This window comes from Tasmannia lanceolata, unplaced genomic scaffold, assembly GCF_043159265.1.
Source record: "Tasmannia lanceolata isolate RefF3 unplaced genomic scaffold, GAP_Taslan_0.1 ptg000020l, whole genome shotgun sequence".
Lineage (NCBI taxonomy): Eukaryota > Viridiplantae > Streptophyta > Magnoliopsida > Canellales > Winteraceae > Tasmannia > Tasmannia lanceolata.
Window position 1 is genome coordinate 27084650 of NW_027518697.1, and position 14419 is coordinate 27099068.

At 36.6% G+C, this 14419-nt stretch overlaps 1 protein-coding gene across 1 annotated transcript; it reads right to left on the reverse strand.

Annotated features, from left to right (window-relative positions):
• Positions 1–4341: 4341 nt before the first annotated feature.
• Positions 4342–8891, reverse strand: LOC143853928 (uncharacterized). Its single transcript, XM_077363624.1, has 6 exons — positions 8774–8891; positions 8062–8080; positions 5627–7924; positions 5226–5537; positions 5033–5132; positions 4342–4944 (listed from the first exon to the last, which is right to left on the reverse strand). Exons 1-6 carry the CDS (start codon positions 8889–8891, stop codon positions 4342–4344), a joined length of 3450 nt encoding a protein of 1149 aa, XP_077219739.1.
• Between the last annotated feature and the right edge of the window lie 5528 nt (positions 8892–14419).

Genomic DNA, 14419 nt, shown 5'->3' on the forward strand with positions numbered 1-14419 from the left:
TTATGCCTAACTCATCTAGAACACCGATCTAGACTGGATTGACTATTTTAACAGTTTAAGAGAAATTATTTAGTTCAAGTTGAAGATTTTATTATCCTAGGACTTCATCTAAGATGCTATATGATCCTATCTAAGTGCAAGTTGTCCCTTAGACTAATGCAGGTTAACCTACATCCTAGGTAACTAGGTTTGTCCTAGGAAAAAATTGGGTGACTATGATAACTAGATCTATGGCACGGTTGCTATCCATAGCAAACGGCCGTGATGAGGCTGGACTCCTAACTCTAGGACTCCCTAAAACTTAGGACATAACGTGACGTAAGTGTTCCTAAGGGGCCCTAAAGGTTCCTACGATAGGAGACCGTAATCCAACAGCTTCTAAGACGCGGATCGAGTTAATTCGATTTGTTGGACTTAATAATTTTTGATTTTTCAAAGTATTTTTTATTCTTAAACATCTAAGGAATACCAAAGGCTCTATGGTTCGCAAGTCTCGGCCTCGAGTTGCATCCATGGAAGGGCATCGTCCTCTCAATCCTTGTATAATTTAACACATAAATTATAGTATATTATTACCTGGCATGATTCTCAGGATTTTCGTGGACAGTGGACCTCAGAGCCAACAACATACTATAATTTACATGCTCAAATTATGCAGGAACGATCACAATTAGTATACGATTATGAATGCGATCTCGGCAATTAAACCGTCACAGCATAGTCAATTTAGAAAGGGAATCTATAACCTCTAGGGTTTCTATTTCAAAAAATTTTAAGGTTAAATATATGATGAAAAATTAAGATTTTCAAAAAGTTTTCACTGACTTTTGTGTTGATTTGCTATTAAGTTGTGATTTATTAACATTAAGACCAAATTGCTAGGATTACACAGTAACCCTAAGTAATCGAACCCTAAATTCATTGCAACTTTTTCAAGAACAAGATATGAATGATTTTAGACTACTGGAAGAGTTTCATGAATTTTGAATATTTTTACTATCAATTTCTGAATTTCCAAAATTTTGGTCACATTACAAATTAACAAATCAACTCATAGCATACGAATCTCAAATCAAGTAAAACTGTTATAGTATAGATAGAATCATGGTATTAGACTACTGTAAACATTTCAAAGGTGTTTATTAAGATTTGATGCCAATTAAAATTCACACAAAAGTCAGATAAAATAAATGAATCAATTAAACATTAGATTAAATGGTATCCTAAAATCATGTACAAATTCCAATAGATATAAAATAGGTTATATGATTTACTGTCAAAATTTCAAGACCTAATAATTAATGCTCCTCCATAAAATTGATTTTTGAATAAAAATGGGATTTCTTTTCCTAGGAATTAAAACCCGTTTTTTTTAAAAAAATTGTGAAATCATATTAAACCGTTGTAAAATCTTTTGAAAAATTTTCACTAACCTTCTAATGGCCTAAACTACTGGTTTCTAAGAAAAAGATTTGAAATTTCATTAATTTAATATAAAAAAGAATTAAGACACGTAAAACAAAGAAGCAATTAGAAAACAAATAAAAAAACCTTTTTTTGAAAAATAAATTTCATAAGAAATTCAATTTATTATTGAACATTAATTTTGGAGAGTTTCATCAATTTTAAAACCTGTAGATATTTATTAAAAATGGAAGAAATTTAAAATAATTTAAAACCGGATTAAGAAAATTCAAAAACATCCAAAATTTTTTGGGTGGTCTGGAAAACAAAAGATTGGTTTGGAAACAAAATTTCACAAATTTGAGAGATGGTTTGATATACGTTTGGTTTTGTTCATCAAGAAATAACCCCTTTCAGGGTTATTTTTTGAAAAATTGAATGAAAATTAAAACGGCCAAACCGCGATTGGAAATTAAGTTTCCAGTAGTATTTTATTTTATAGAAATTCCAAAAAATATCAGTTTTTTTAAAAAACCCACGTTTTCAAACACTTGCTTTGATAATCCAATTTAAATCCATATTGAATAAAAAACGAAAGAAAATCATTATTAAATAGAGAAAAATTAACTTTTTGGTGAAATTTTGGATTTTGAAAATTTATAGTCTATATTATAACATACTGGAATTTCAAGGAAAAATTCATTGATTTGATCTATCGAAAGTAAAACCCTAGCATGCTTTTCTACTTTTGATATTACAAAGATAAAGATCCCACCATTGATCACGCTTCTTGTCTCTTGGGTTGCTAAACCGAGATATTCGCTTTGTCGCACCCTTTTATATGATGAAGAAGTCCTAAAGAACACCCCAAAGATCCTTGATGTGTGATTTGTTGAAGAAGAAAAGGAAATTATTCAAGAATCCCTTTTGTGAAGAACCTTTGAGAGAGAGAGAGAGAGAGAGAGAGAGAGAGAGAGAGAGAGAGAGAGAGAGAGAGAGAGAGAGAGAGAGAGAGAGAGAGAGAGAGAGAGAGACTAAGGTTATGTTCTTACATTTTGAATGAGTATCTCTTTCACTTGCCTCAGCTCCTCTTCCAAATTGGCTACTTTATTTTGTAATATTACCTCGTTTTTGGACTTAGTCGTTTCACGATGGGATTTTTTGCCCCATAGAGTTGATGGGGTTGGCCCTTTCCCTAAACATCGCACACAACCATGTGTATCTGGACCCATAGCTTGGGAGAGGATGTCGCCATTGCAAGCCGTGCTACCCTGAGAGATATCCATAGGTTGTGTTCCTTGAAGCTCACGTATCTTTTTCTACATTAACAATCCAAATAATATGTGAAGAGCATATTATCAAAAAGGGAAGAAATAAAGTTAACCAACTTTTAAGTGTAAAAATAATGCCAATATGCAAATATTTTTAGTGTACAAATTTATGATATCAATAAACTAATTAAGAAATTGGGGAGCACATTATAAACATACTACAACATCTTCAGACGAATCAGTCACGAGTTTCCCATCTTTGCTTGTACGTGTCTTGATCCATAATTCATCTCGTGGTAATGTGGTTTTTGTTGTCTCCTCCTATCAACATCATAAAAGAGCAAAGAATATTTATTAATTAAGATAAAACAAATTCAACAAATTTTACATCAAATAAAAAAGTTACCTCTTCCTCGATTATAATAGCGAATGCCTTGGAACCTGCGGTGTGTGGTATCCAAGAGGAATTGCGATTTGCAATATTTGCGGTGCTTTTTGTCTGCAATATTGAGTTCATAAAATAATTTTTTGAGAAGATCACCCTTCCAAGAATAGTTTACTAATTGAGAAGTAAATAAATACCTGAAAGTCATCTGTTTTCCAATAGTTCCACAAAGCGATATATTGAGACTCGACAATACCATCGAGTTTAGGTGGAAAAAAACTTCCTCACTGCTTTTATCGAAGTACTTTTTCCTTAGTGTGTATTTGAAGTACTTCCATTTCTCATTTAACTGGATCATCACCCAGTCTTTTCCATCTATAGGTACATCAAACTTCTCCTGCATATATATGTTTAAATTAAAAGTAGTTACATTGTAGTTAAAACATATGATAAAATAATATATTAACCACACAAAGATAATAAGCTCTTTTTCCTAATATATACCAGCAGTGTACTCCAAGCATCCTCCCTATTTGATTCGGGCATATTCTTCCACGAAAACACATTGATTGGTAGTATAGAACCAATCTTAGCAATTACACCCAGAAACTTACCACATTTGCATGCATTTTTACCAACCACTTGTTTGAATTTGTTTAGGTTGACAGGTAAGCGACCTTCCATCTTATATAGGTGATCCAATTTTGTACGTCCCCTAGGATTCTTTTTCTTTTTGTTTGATGAGGTCCCCTCCTCTTGGGCTTGGGATGCATGTTGATGTACGTCCATTGAATCGTGGGGTGAAAGAGGTTGGGTGACCCCCTCTTCTCGAGCTTGCGACATATTTAATTCCCTCGCTCTTTTCACGGTCTGTCATATTAAGTTAATGTTAAATGCATAGCAAAAAAACACAAGGATGCGAAGGAACTTAAATTAAATATACATCCCAAATTCCCAAATGCTTATTTCTTCTTTCATGGTAAGACTAAGACCCAATTCAGCAAACATGGAATTGACTGGAATAAAATAAAAGAATAATATAGCACTGATGAGAGCACATATACCTTTTCCCCATGGAAGCAAGAAAACTGCTACAAGCCTACAATATACACATGTGATTTGGCCTAACTTTATTAGCATTAAAGCTTTATGAATGCAAAAATGAGGTATCTTCATTACAAAAAAAAGATACAAAGAAAATTAGAAGCATATAAATGCAAAAATGAAGTATCTTCATTACAAAAAAAGATATAATCATAGTGATAGTGTATGTCCCATTCTTCACTCCGACGTTTCCCAAATATTTATAAGATTATCAGTACAAGGCGCATCGCTCTCATCTACAGGCTCAAAATCATCTCTATAGTCTTCCTCTGGTGTATCAAAGAAGTCTCTAGGCGTCGTCTTCCTAACCACATGCCAATGTTTATCTGTGGGATCTTCTACATAGAAGACTTGCTCTACTTGAGACGCTAACACGAAAGGATCATCTTTGCGACAATGGTTTAGGTTCACAAGTGTGAATCCTAAGGGATCCTTCTTGATCCCTCTATCAGCATGATAGTCAGCCCATTCGCATTTGAATAGCAGTGCCTTCCTGCTTCCATAATAGTCCAATTCAATAATCTCGGTCAAAACACCGTAGTAACTCTTGTCTTCATGAATGGGGTTTTTATCTTTTCTACTTGCATAGCTTGGGGTTTTCGCAACCACGACTACGCCGCTATTTTGCGTCTTCCTTTTCCTGTCGAGCGCCTTTGTATGAAAACGAAAACCATTTATGAGACAGCCACTGTACTTCTTTACCCTTTGTGATGGCCCACGTGCCACCCACCGAAGATTTTCTGACACTGGATCATTTCCCTCATCCCGTAACTTCCGAACCTATTTAACATAAGATTTCAAGTTGATAAGAATTAATGAGGTGCACAAAGCATTTGACTGCAATGGGAGTGTTATATTATTTACTCACGTAGCCTTTAAGCCATTCTGGGAATTCTGCATTGTGAATGCGTTCTATGTCCCAATGTTGATCACGAGGATGTTGATCCCGAATGGCATCAAGATGTGCACTACAAATGAATTGCAAGAGCGTTTAAGCTTCAAAGGTGATATAATATGTATTGCAACATAAATTAGTTTCTTAAGCTAAAAAAATAACTCACAGACGGTATTCATCGATTTCATTGCAGTTGTTTAACACATATCTATGTGCTAGTATCAATGTGGCTTCATCGAGATCATCAATGACAGGACCACCAAACAAACGACCCGTGTGTTTAAACACACCCCACACTTCTTCTTCGAGAGCATGTGCCCTATTATCGTCATTCCTCAATGGTCGGTTAAAACGTGTCTCAACACTCTGCAAATACCTTGAGCAAAAGGTGAGGCATTCGTTAGCTAGGTACCCTTCCGCAATAGATCCCTCGGGACGACTTCTATTGCGCACATATGACTTTAATGTGAAGAGGTACCTGTGAAGACACATTATATTCTTATGTCTGCATTAGTAGATTGAACAGTACAATTACAACAATAACTAATTTGAATGTTAAGTATTTACCTCTCAATGGGGTACATCCAACGATAGTGTATGGGGCCAGCTATTTTCGCTTCGTATGCTAAATGTATGGGCAGGTGCACCATAATATCAAAAAAGCCAGGTGGAAATATAGTCTCGAGACAACAAAGCATCACGGCAATCTGAGACGTTAGCCTCTCAAACTGTTCTCCCGTGCCAACTTTAGAACATAAATCCCTAAAGAAATTACATAAATCAATAAGGACCGAACTGACTTTCTTGGATAACGTTGTCCGTATAGCTAACGGGAGTAATTGTTGCATCAAGACATGAAAATCGTGGCTCTTTAATCCTGAAATCTTCAACGACTCAAGATTCACACATCTTGAAATATTTGCAGCATACCCATCTGGAACCTTCACTCGCTTTAACACTTGGCAGAAAACTTTCTTTTGTTTCCTAGTCATCCCGAAGCTATCTCTTGGCCTTAGATGCATCTTTTCTAGGTCGAGGCGAGCTTCTTCGGTATCCTTTGTTTTTCCTGTAATATTCAATAATGTACCAACCACTTTGTCACCGACATTCCTCTCAATATGCATTACATCGAGATTGTGAGGCAAAAGAAGAGTTTTCCAATATGGTAACTCAAAGAAGATACTTTTTTTCTTCCACGGTGAATTTTTCTTCACCCATTTCTTTGTCCCAAGTAAATTTTTAAACTTAGGTAATTTTTTCTTCTTCGGTGAATTTTCATTCCCTAGCGAACCTTTCTTCTTTGGTAATTTTTTCTTCCTCGGTGATTTCTCTTGTCTCTTCCTCTTCTGACCCTTCCCTAATGTGAATGTTAAGCCCTGTAGCTGCTTCAACACATCAGACCCATACAGTCTTCTAGGGGGAGATTCCCATTCTTGTTTACCATTGAACTGAATTCTGTTAGATCGAAATTTATGATCTTCCAGAAGAAATCGTCGGTGGCCCATGTAGCAAAACTTCTTCCCATGAGCTAACCACTGAGAACGCGTGTCAACATTGCAACAAGGACAAGCCTTTTCCCCTTTAGTGCTCCAGCCTGACAACATAGCATATGCGGGAAAATCACTAATAGTCCATAAAAGTGCTGCACGCATTCTAAAGGTTTCCTTTCGTGAGTGGTCATAAGTATCTACTCCATCCACCCAAAGTTCCTTAAGCTCCTCAATCAATGGTTGCAAGTACACATCAATCGCATTACCAGGTGAATGTGGGCCAGGGATGAGCAAAGACATCATCATATAAGGTTGCTTCATACACATCCATGGCGGCAAATTGTATGGAATAAGAATGACGGGCCATGTGCTATGTGTAATGTTCATGCTCCGGAATGGATTAAACCCATCGCTTGCTAAGCCAAGACGAACATTGCGAGGCTCCAAACTAAAACCTTCGTGTTGAACGTCAAAATCTTGCCATGCAGGGGAATCGGCAGGATGTCGTAATACACTGTCATCCTTCCTTCCCTCGTGATGCCATCTCATGTGAGAGGATGTTTTTGATGACATGAATAGCATTTGAAGCCTACCTTTCAAAGGGAAATGGCGAAGAACTTTTGCAGGAATTTTTTTATCTTTCTTGCATGAGTTTGTTCCCTCATTAACTGTGTTGTTCTCAGTCGTTTTCCATCTTGAGGTACCACATTTGGAACATGAGCTAAGATTGGTAGTCTCCCTCCAATATAACATACAGTCATTCGGACATGCATCAATCATGTCGTAATGGAGTCCTAACTCCCGAATGATTTTCTTCGTTTCATACATGTTCTTCGGCAACAATACACCCTCAGGAAAAGCACGCTTTAACAGCTCAAGTAGCATGTTGAATGATTTATTAGTCCATCCACATAGGCATTTTATGTGAAACAACTCAACTATAAAAGATAATTTCGTAAACATCTTACAACCAGGGTACAACTCTTGTTCAGCATCCCTTAACAAATTGTAAAATGAATGAGCTGCTTCATCAGCACCCCCCTCCCCTCCATCTTCATTTGTTGGATCAATCCCTTGCACAGCTTCCTGCATATCGTTCAGCATCTCATGCATGTCATCATTCACTTCCTCTTCCACACCCATGCTATTCGGGTTAATAGAGGTATAATGTGATGACTGTTCTCCATGATAAACCCAACAAGTATAATTCTTCATCATTCCATCACTTATCAAATGCACCTTCGCCTCTTTAGCATTCACCCAGCACGTGCATGCACATTTCTCACATGGGCACAAGATCTTTCCATCAAAACACTTATTCTTGAAAGCGTATTCGAGAAAATCTTTTAGCCCATGTACGTATTCGGCTGAATTCCTACACAATCCAGTAATTCTTACATTAACTATTAAAATTATACCGATTAAAATTGAACGAGATTTGGAAATTTTACTAGGCCTATGATTCGTGTTATACCTTTGTTTATTCAACCAGCTCTTGTCCATTTCCTATACCTTCTAATGGTCCTGAAATCTGTTCATGAATTAAATAACTATGATCATAAATTGAGACATAAATAACTTTGACTATTTATTCTAAGATTTTTGTTCAAGATTTTTGTTCCCCAAAGATGATGATATGCTTCTCGACTATTTGAATGAAGATGGACAATCTATTGAACCCACATGGGAACAAGGGGGTAAACTTGTAGCCTAGTGGTTGAGGATTTGTATCTCAACCATGAGTTTAGAGGTTGGAAACCCAGCTTACCTATTAAAAAAAAGATTCTTTGGGAACTGTAATTAAGTTTGACAGCTGTTAAAATAATAAAGGGTTTTGTTAAGACTGCCCTACGGTGCTTTGGAAAAGAAATTTTACACATCTTTTTGATAGAAAATTCAAAAAAACATTTGTAAAAGTGTCAAACAACGTGAAAAATGATTGCAAAATTTCTTTTCCAAAGCACCTAAAAGAGTGCCCTCTCATTAACAAAACCCAATAATAAAAGACAAGATAAGTTAATGCAATCATAAAAACATGGCAGTGCGAATATCAGTAGCCTTCTTTGAATGGGGCTATCAATGAAGTTAGTGAAAAAGAGAAAAAAGATTGGGGTTTTTTATTGATTTATATTTCCATTTTTTTCTTGGGAAATGATAAATTCGCACCCCCTTAGGATAATTCAAACCCTTGGGACCTGAAAAAGCGTTAAAGTCTTCCACATACCCTCCTTTACAATCTGGAACTGGTTGGAGCTCCTACATTCCGAATTACAACCCATGAGATATTGTTGCAAATTTGAAAAGGTTGTTAAATGGCGAGCCAGTGCAGCCCATGTATCCATGGTACAAAGGATTCAAGGTCACCCTCCCTTATCCTCGACTAATTTCTTCAGTAATGTTAAACAGTAGAATGTTTTGACACAAATCAGGGAACAATTGAGAAATCGACAACAAAGGAATCTTACACCATCACTGGGATCATTGAGGAAGTTGACGAGACAACATTGAGGATTACAGAACTGCCAATCCGTAGATGGATACAGGATTACAAGGAATTCTTGGAATCTTTCTGTGTCAGGGAATTTAGGAGATGTTTCTCAATCAGTTATTTTAGGAGATCCCGAACTTTCAAAGTCAAAACTTGTTATGGAGTAACCCAATTTAGCTAGCATAAAATTGGAACATTCCTATCCAAGTTTAACACATTTAGGTTCTTTGCAGGCAATACTTGCTAGTGCTTTCGCTAGAAAAGATTATGAAAAGGCAATGGCTACCGTATCACGAGTTCTGCATGTATAGTGCTTTTCAAACAGAAATAGTTCTACACAATCTCTGTCTCTCTGTTTTATTATTTAGGTAATTATTTTCTGTGTTAATTATTCGCAATTGATCAGAAATTTTTTGTCCTTATATTTTCTGAAAATACTAAGTATGTTCTATTTTGCAGTTGAGTGTGGTTCTGGGACTGTTCCTCACTGTTGGGATTTGGATTGGCTTGCAATTTGGATGGAGAGTATTTACAAAGGATCTCAATGTGGTGAAACTGATTCATATAGGAATCACGGTATTTCTTCACTCTTTTTGAAACCTAGAAGTGCCAACGGATGTGCCTACGGTTGCTATATATGAGTGCCATAAGAAGTAAACCGAAAGAGTCGGCCATCACGGAGCAAATCAAAATTATGATGATTGTGAGACAACTTGTCGAGAAACAAATGTTTTCAAACACAAGGAGCAATAGAAAAAAAGTTTTGATAAGAAAAAACCTATATCAGTTAGAAAATTGCAAGCCTTGTCTACAGGTAGCAGTAACCATTCAATTGATGTAACTAGCAAATGAATAATATTAGATAGAGAGGAATCTACTAGTCAAAGATTGCAAGCTTTATGAATAATCCTCCAAGTCCAACACCAAATATTTGTTCAAGACCTTATGAAGAAGAAGAAGACAAAAAGGAACTTACTCGCCCAACTTTGCTTCAGTCCCTCAATATTCAGGCAAAAGAACAGAGTCTCCTTCTTTGAAAGCAACAAGAATAAGATTTCCACCTCTATCACGAGCACCGGGACCCACTGCTACAATTTTTCTAGAGTTTAACTGAATCGAGCACAGGAAAAAAAATCAAACTAAATCACAATAAAATAATAAATGAAACATTTTAGAGACCTTTTTTTTTTACTCATAAAAAAATGCGAATGACTTATCTAATTTTAACTCCTTTCAGTTGAAGACCTTTCTGTATTGATCTTCAAATGAACTTTTTTAAGAAAATTGATTGAAACTTTTACAGATTACTTTTGTAAGCTGGCCTAGTATGAGATTGGTTTATGAATTATTATTAATATTTTTTTTTCTCAAGTAGCTCATCCTCCCTGTTGGTCACCAATTCGATTTCTGATCAATTTCATGCCCTTCATTTTGTAGAATGATGCCAAATGGGGAGGGCTGAAAACGGGTCAGGTCATGGAAGAACCTAAGCCCATTTTTGCTCGGATCGAAGTTAGAAAGGTCGGAGAAGATGAAGGTGATACAGTTCAGAATGAGGTGAAAGATAACAAGAGAATAAAACAGACTCAAGCCGTTGCAGAAGCATAGACATCTGATTGCGGAGTAGCTAAGATGTCTATAAGCAATTAAATTATCACTTAAGAGTACAAACTGGTATGTATTAATTGATACCTGATTTCTATTGAATTTTGATCATACCCTCTTGAAACTTTTATCACATTCTGAGTGGAGTCCTCTAATGTCTATATTCATAAGCTGTCTTGAGCTCATCCTGAAGGCAAGAATTCTCATGTTCCCCCCTTGAGCTGTCTTCTCATTGTTTAAAGCAAAACAGATCAATGGAGACTCTGTAACTGCACATCACATGTTTCTATGTTCCTTATTTTTTTAATGTTTTGCAATTTCTTGATAAAACAATAAAGTCCCGAATTTTTTTCGAGATTATGAAACATAGTCCAGATACCTTCCTATTTTATTTTAGGCAAAAATATTCCGTTAAATTCATGATATTATTTGTTGTCCTAATCTTGTTAAATTTTACTGCATGACGGGAATATCTTTTTTTTTTCCTTTTCTGTTGGGTGTGTAAGCTGGGGTTTGGCGGGGGACCAATACGCCATCCCTAACTCAGAACAGATGAGAGGGAGATCCAGAACTCGGGATAGACGAACACTAAACCTAAGAGTTCGAACTACTCAATACTCGTGAGTTACATAATTGGATAGCTTGATGGGAGTAGGAAATCTGTGACCTTATCTACGGCAATGACCGGCAAATGAACGGTTGGGATATCCCTGCCTGTGTTTTGCCCACTCTATTTTTCATTCGCCATCATATATTTTTTATTTCTTTTAAGCGACAAATGGTATATTACATTTTTCTTTCTTTTAAGCAAAAAGATGATTTATTATTTTATTTTTCTTGATAAATTATATGGTGTTTGGCCATATTTTTCTGAGGGTAAAAATATAGCTTACTAAGTAAGACGGAGAGAATTGAGAGGACACGAGTTAGAAGATAATGAGAAGTGGAAGAAAAACAAGATGCTAATAACTCGTGTGGGCTGCTGTTAGCAAGGGCGGTACAGCCTACACAGGACTTGACGGCCTTATAAAAACTCAAATAAAACAATTTTCATTGCCATTTACAAAATTACTTCGGAAAACCCATATTAAAAAAGTAAAAGCCCTTTCTATTTATTTTAAAAATATTTTCCAATGCCTTCTTCTATAATCTGTAAGCCCTTTATTTACTCAGTTGAAACACCTTTTAAAATCTATACAAGCCTTTCATTGTCCCAGGTTGAACACAGAAATCAAAATATCAGAGTTTCAAGTCAACCATCAGTTCTTGAATATATTCAAAATCTCAAAATAATCAAGCTGAACCTCAACACAGTCAAGAGTAACCCATTACGAGTGCCATGTTTTCTAACATAAGTGTGTCTTGTGGGGGTTTTAAGTGAGTTTTTATTCTATAAAGCAAGTTTTCCACTACTTAAAAAAAAAATCAGCAAGTTTTCATTCGAATCAGCAATGTCAGGCATAGAAATAAGAAAGTTACATTTCAGAAACCCTCGAATCCTTCTTCTCTTCTAGATGATTTCGCACCACAAATTTTGCCTTTTTAATGAGAGGGAAATTAGATCCCTTCCTCTTTTCTTCTTCTTTCAAACCCTAAAAGTGCCTCTGCTGTTTTGCTCTTCTCTAAACCCTAAGAAAATTAGAGAACACCTTTCTTCTTTTGGATGGAAGGAATGGAGGTGGAAATGGATAGCTAAGATGGAGGTGGTGATCAAGAGGGTCTATTTATAAACCCTAAGAAAACAGATGAGGGAGAGAGGATGGGTGGAAATGGATGGCTGATTTTACACTTCAAACTCTCTTTTTCTTCCTCTTCTCCTTCTCCCTTCTTCTCCCACAAAACCAAGCCAAAATGAGAAGAAGCTACTTATGGGTTAGGATTAGGGTTTCCTTGCCAAAACCAGAAGAGGCTACTTGTGGGTTAGGGTTACGGGTTGTGACGGGAGAGAGGGAAAGATAAAAAATCGATAACTTCAAGGCTAGGGCGTGTTTACCCTCTTGGGGGTAATTTTGCCATTTTAAAAAATAAACAGGGGCGTTACTGGAAAATGAGTTCGGAATTTGTGTTTTCCGCCTTCCCGAGCGCGCCTCAAGTGCGAAAATCAGTAGGGATATAAATAAAATTAATCCCTACGGTATGCTTGGATTATCCGTCGGTAAAAGACCAATTCTGCCTACGGTAAAGTACTAATTTCAGTAGGGAAACAAACCGTAGGCGTATATATCGAGATTTCCCTACGGAATACTACAAATTCCGTAGTTAAAAGTTCTACACCTACCGCTAAATAAGTAGCCGTAGGGATACTATTATATTCCCTACAGAATTTAAATCCGTAGGGAAAGACTGAACTTTTCCCTACTGAATAATAACGGGTCGGTAGGGAAAGTACAGTTTTGTTGTAGTTGAGCCAATCTTCATTTGATCTTCAATGGTGTGCTTCGCTTGCTTTGGGATCTTCAAGGTTGAGCTTCTTTGCTTGACACCTTCAAAGGATGATGCCACCATTTGGTTCAAGCTCCTTTGCAAGTTGTTGATCCACAAGCTTTGGCCTTCATTGATCTTCCTTTGTTTGTTCAATGCTTTGAGATGGTTGTGTGGAACTTCTCCTTGGTTGATCCTCCATGGTATGGTTTGTCCAAATATGCTCTAGCTCCTTTGTTCTTTGTTTGGTTCATCTTCAAGCATAGGCTATCAGCGGTGTGTGTTAGCATGGATTGACATGTGAATTCCCTGTGTATAGCACAACACTCAAGGCAAACAATTAGTCCATAAAAGACTAATCAATTTGTGTTTGTTAATCATCAAAACAAGGTGATTGAATGAACCCATGGGGAACCCTTGGGCTAACAGTAATCCGCCTATCAAGAGGCAAGAGAGTTTTTCTTTTATTTTCTTGATTGTATTTGAGGGTCTTCTCTTCGGCCCGTTAACAAAGGTGAAGACATTGTGAGGGTCTACTCTTCAGCCCGTTAAGAAAGGAGAAGACGTTGTTAGAGGGTGTAATCCCTCGCCAAGGCTTCATGCAAAAAGAGTGTGTTCCCTTTGAAGATTGGAGGAGTTGGGTGTAAGGCTTGGAGATTCGCCCTTTGAAGAATCTCATTATTTTAGTGGAGCGCCCAAGGAGGTAAACTTGGAAGAGTGGAGTAGGTCTTGTGATAGACCGAACCACTATAAATCTTGTACCTTGTAGGTGCTTTCTCTCATCCTTTCCTTTGTACACTGTGGTGATTGGTAAACTCTAACCTAAATTGTATTTATGATTTAAATTGAAGGGTTAGTAAATGCATGTTAAAGTAAGATCTAAACCCTAACTTTCATATCTGTGATTAATTTGAACAAGGGTTAAATTAATTAGTGTTTAATTAATAAAGTGTTTTTGATAATCCATCTAATTAAGCCTCGATTTTTTAATTGGCCAATTCACCCCCCCTCTTGGATTGTGACACTTGTATTTCACTTGTCCTCAAATCTTCACTGCATGTTGAGGTACCTGAGGTGTCACCATGGCATGTTCAACTCCAAGCTCTTTCTTAACACTTGCTAGGTAGCTTGAGGGATCTTTATCTTGAGCTTCTTAACTTGATCATCTCCAAATGGTGCTGACTCCGATGTAGGTGAAAGCTCTATGATCATGTGTGACTGTATCCACAAGCCATGTGTTGAGTTGAGTTGTGTAATGGCGATTATGGTATGAAATTCCTGTATATGACACACCACCTCAAAGCAACACATCAGTCCATAAATGCTAATCAATTTGGTTTGCTAGCATCAAAATAG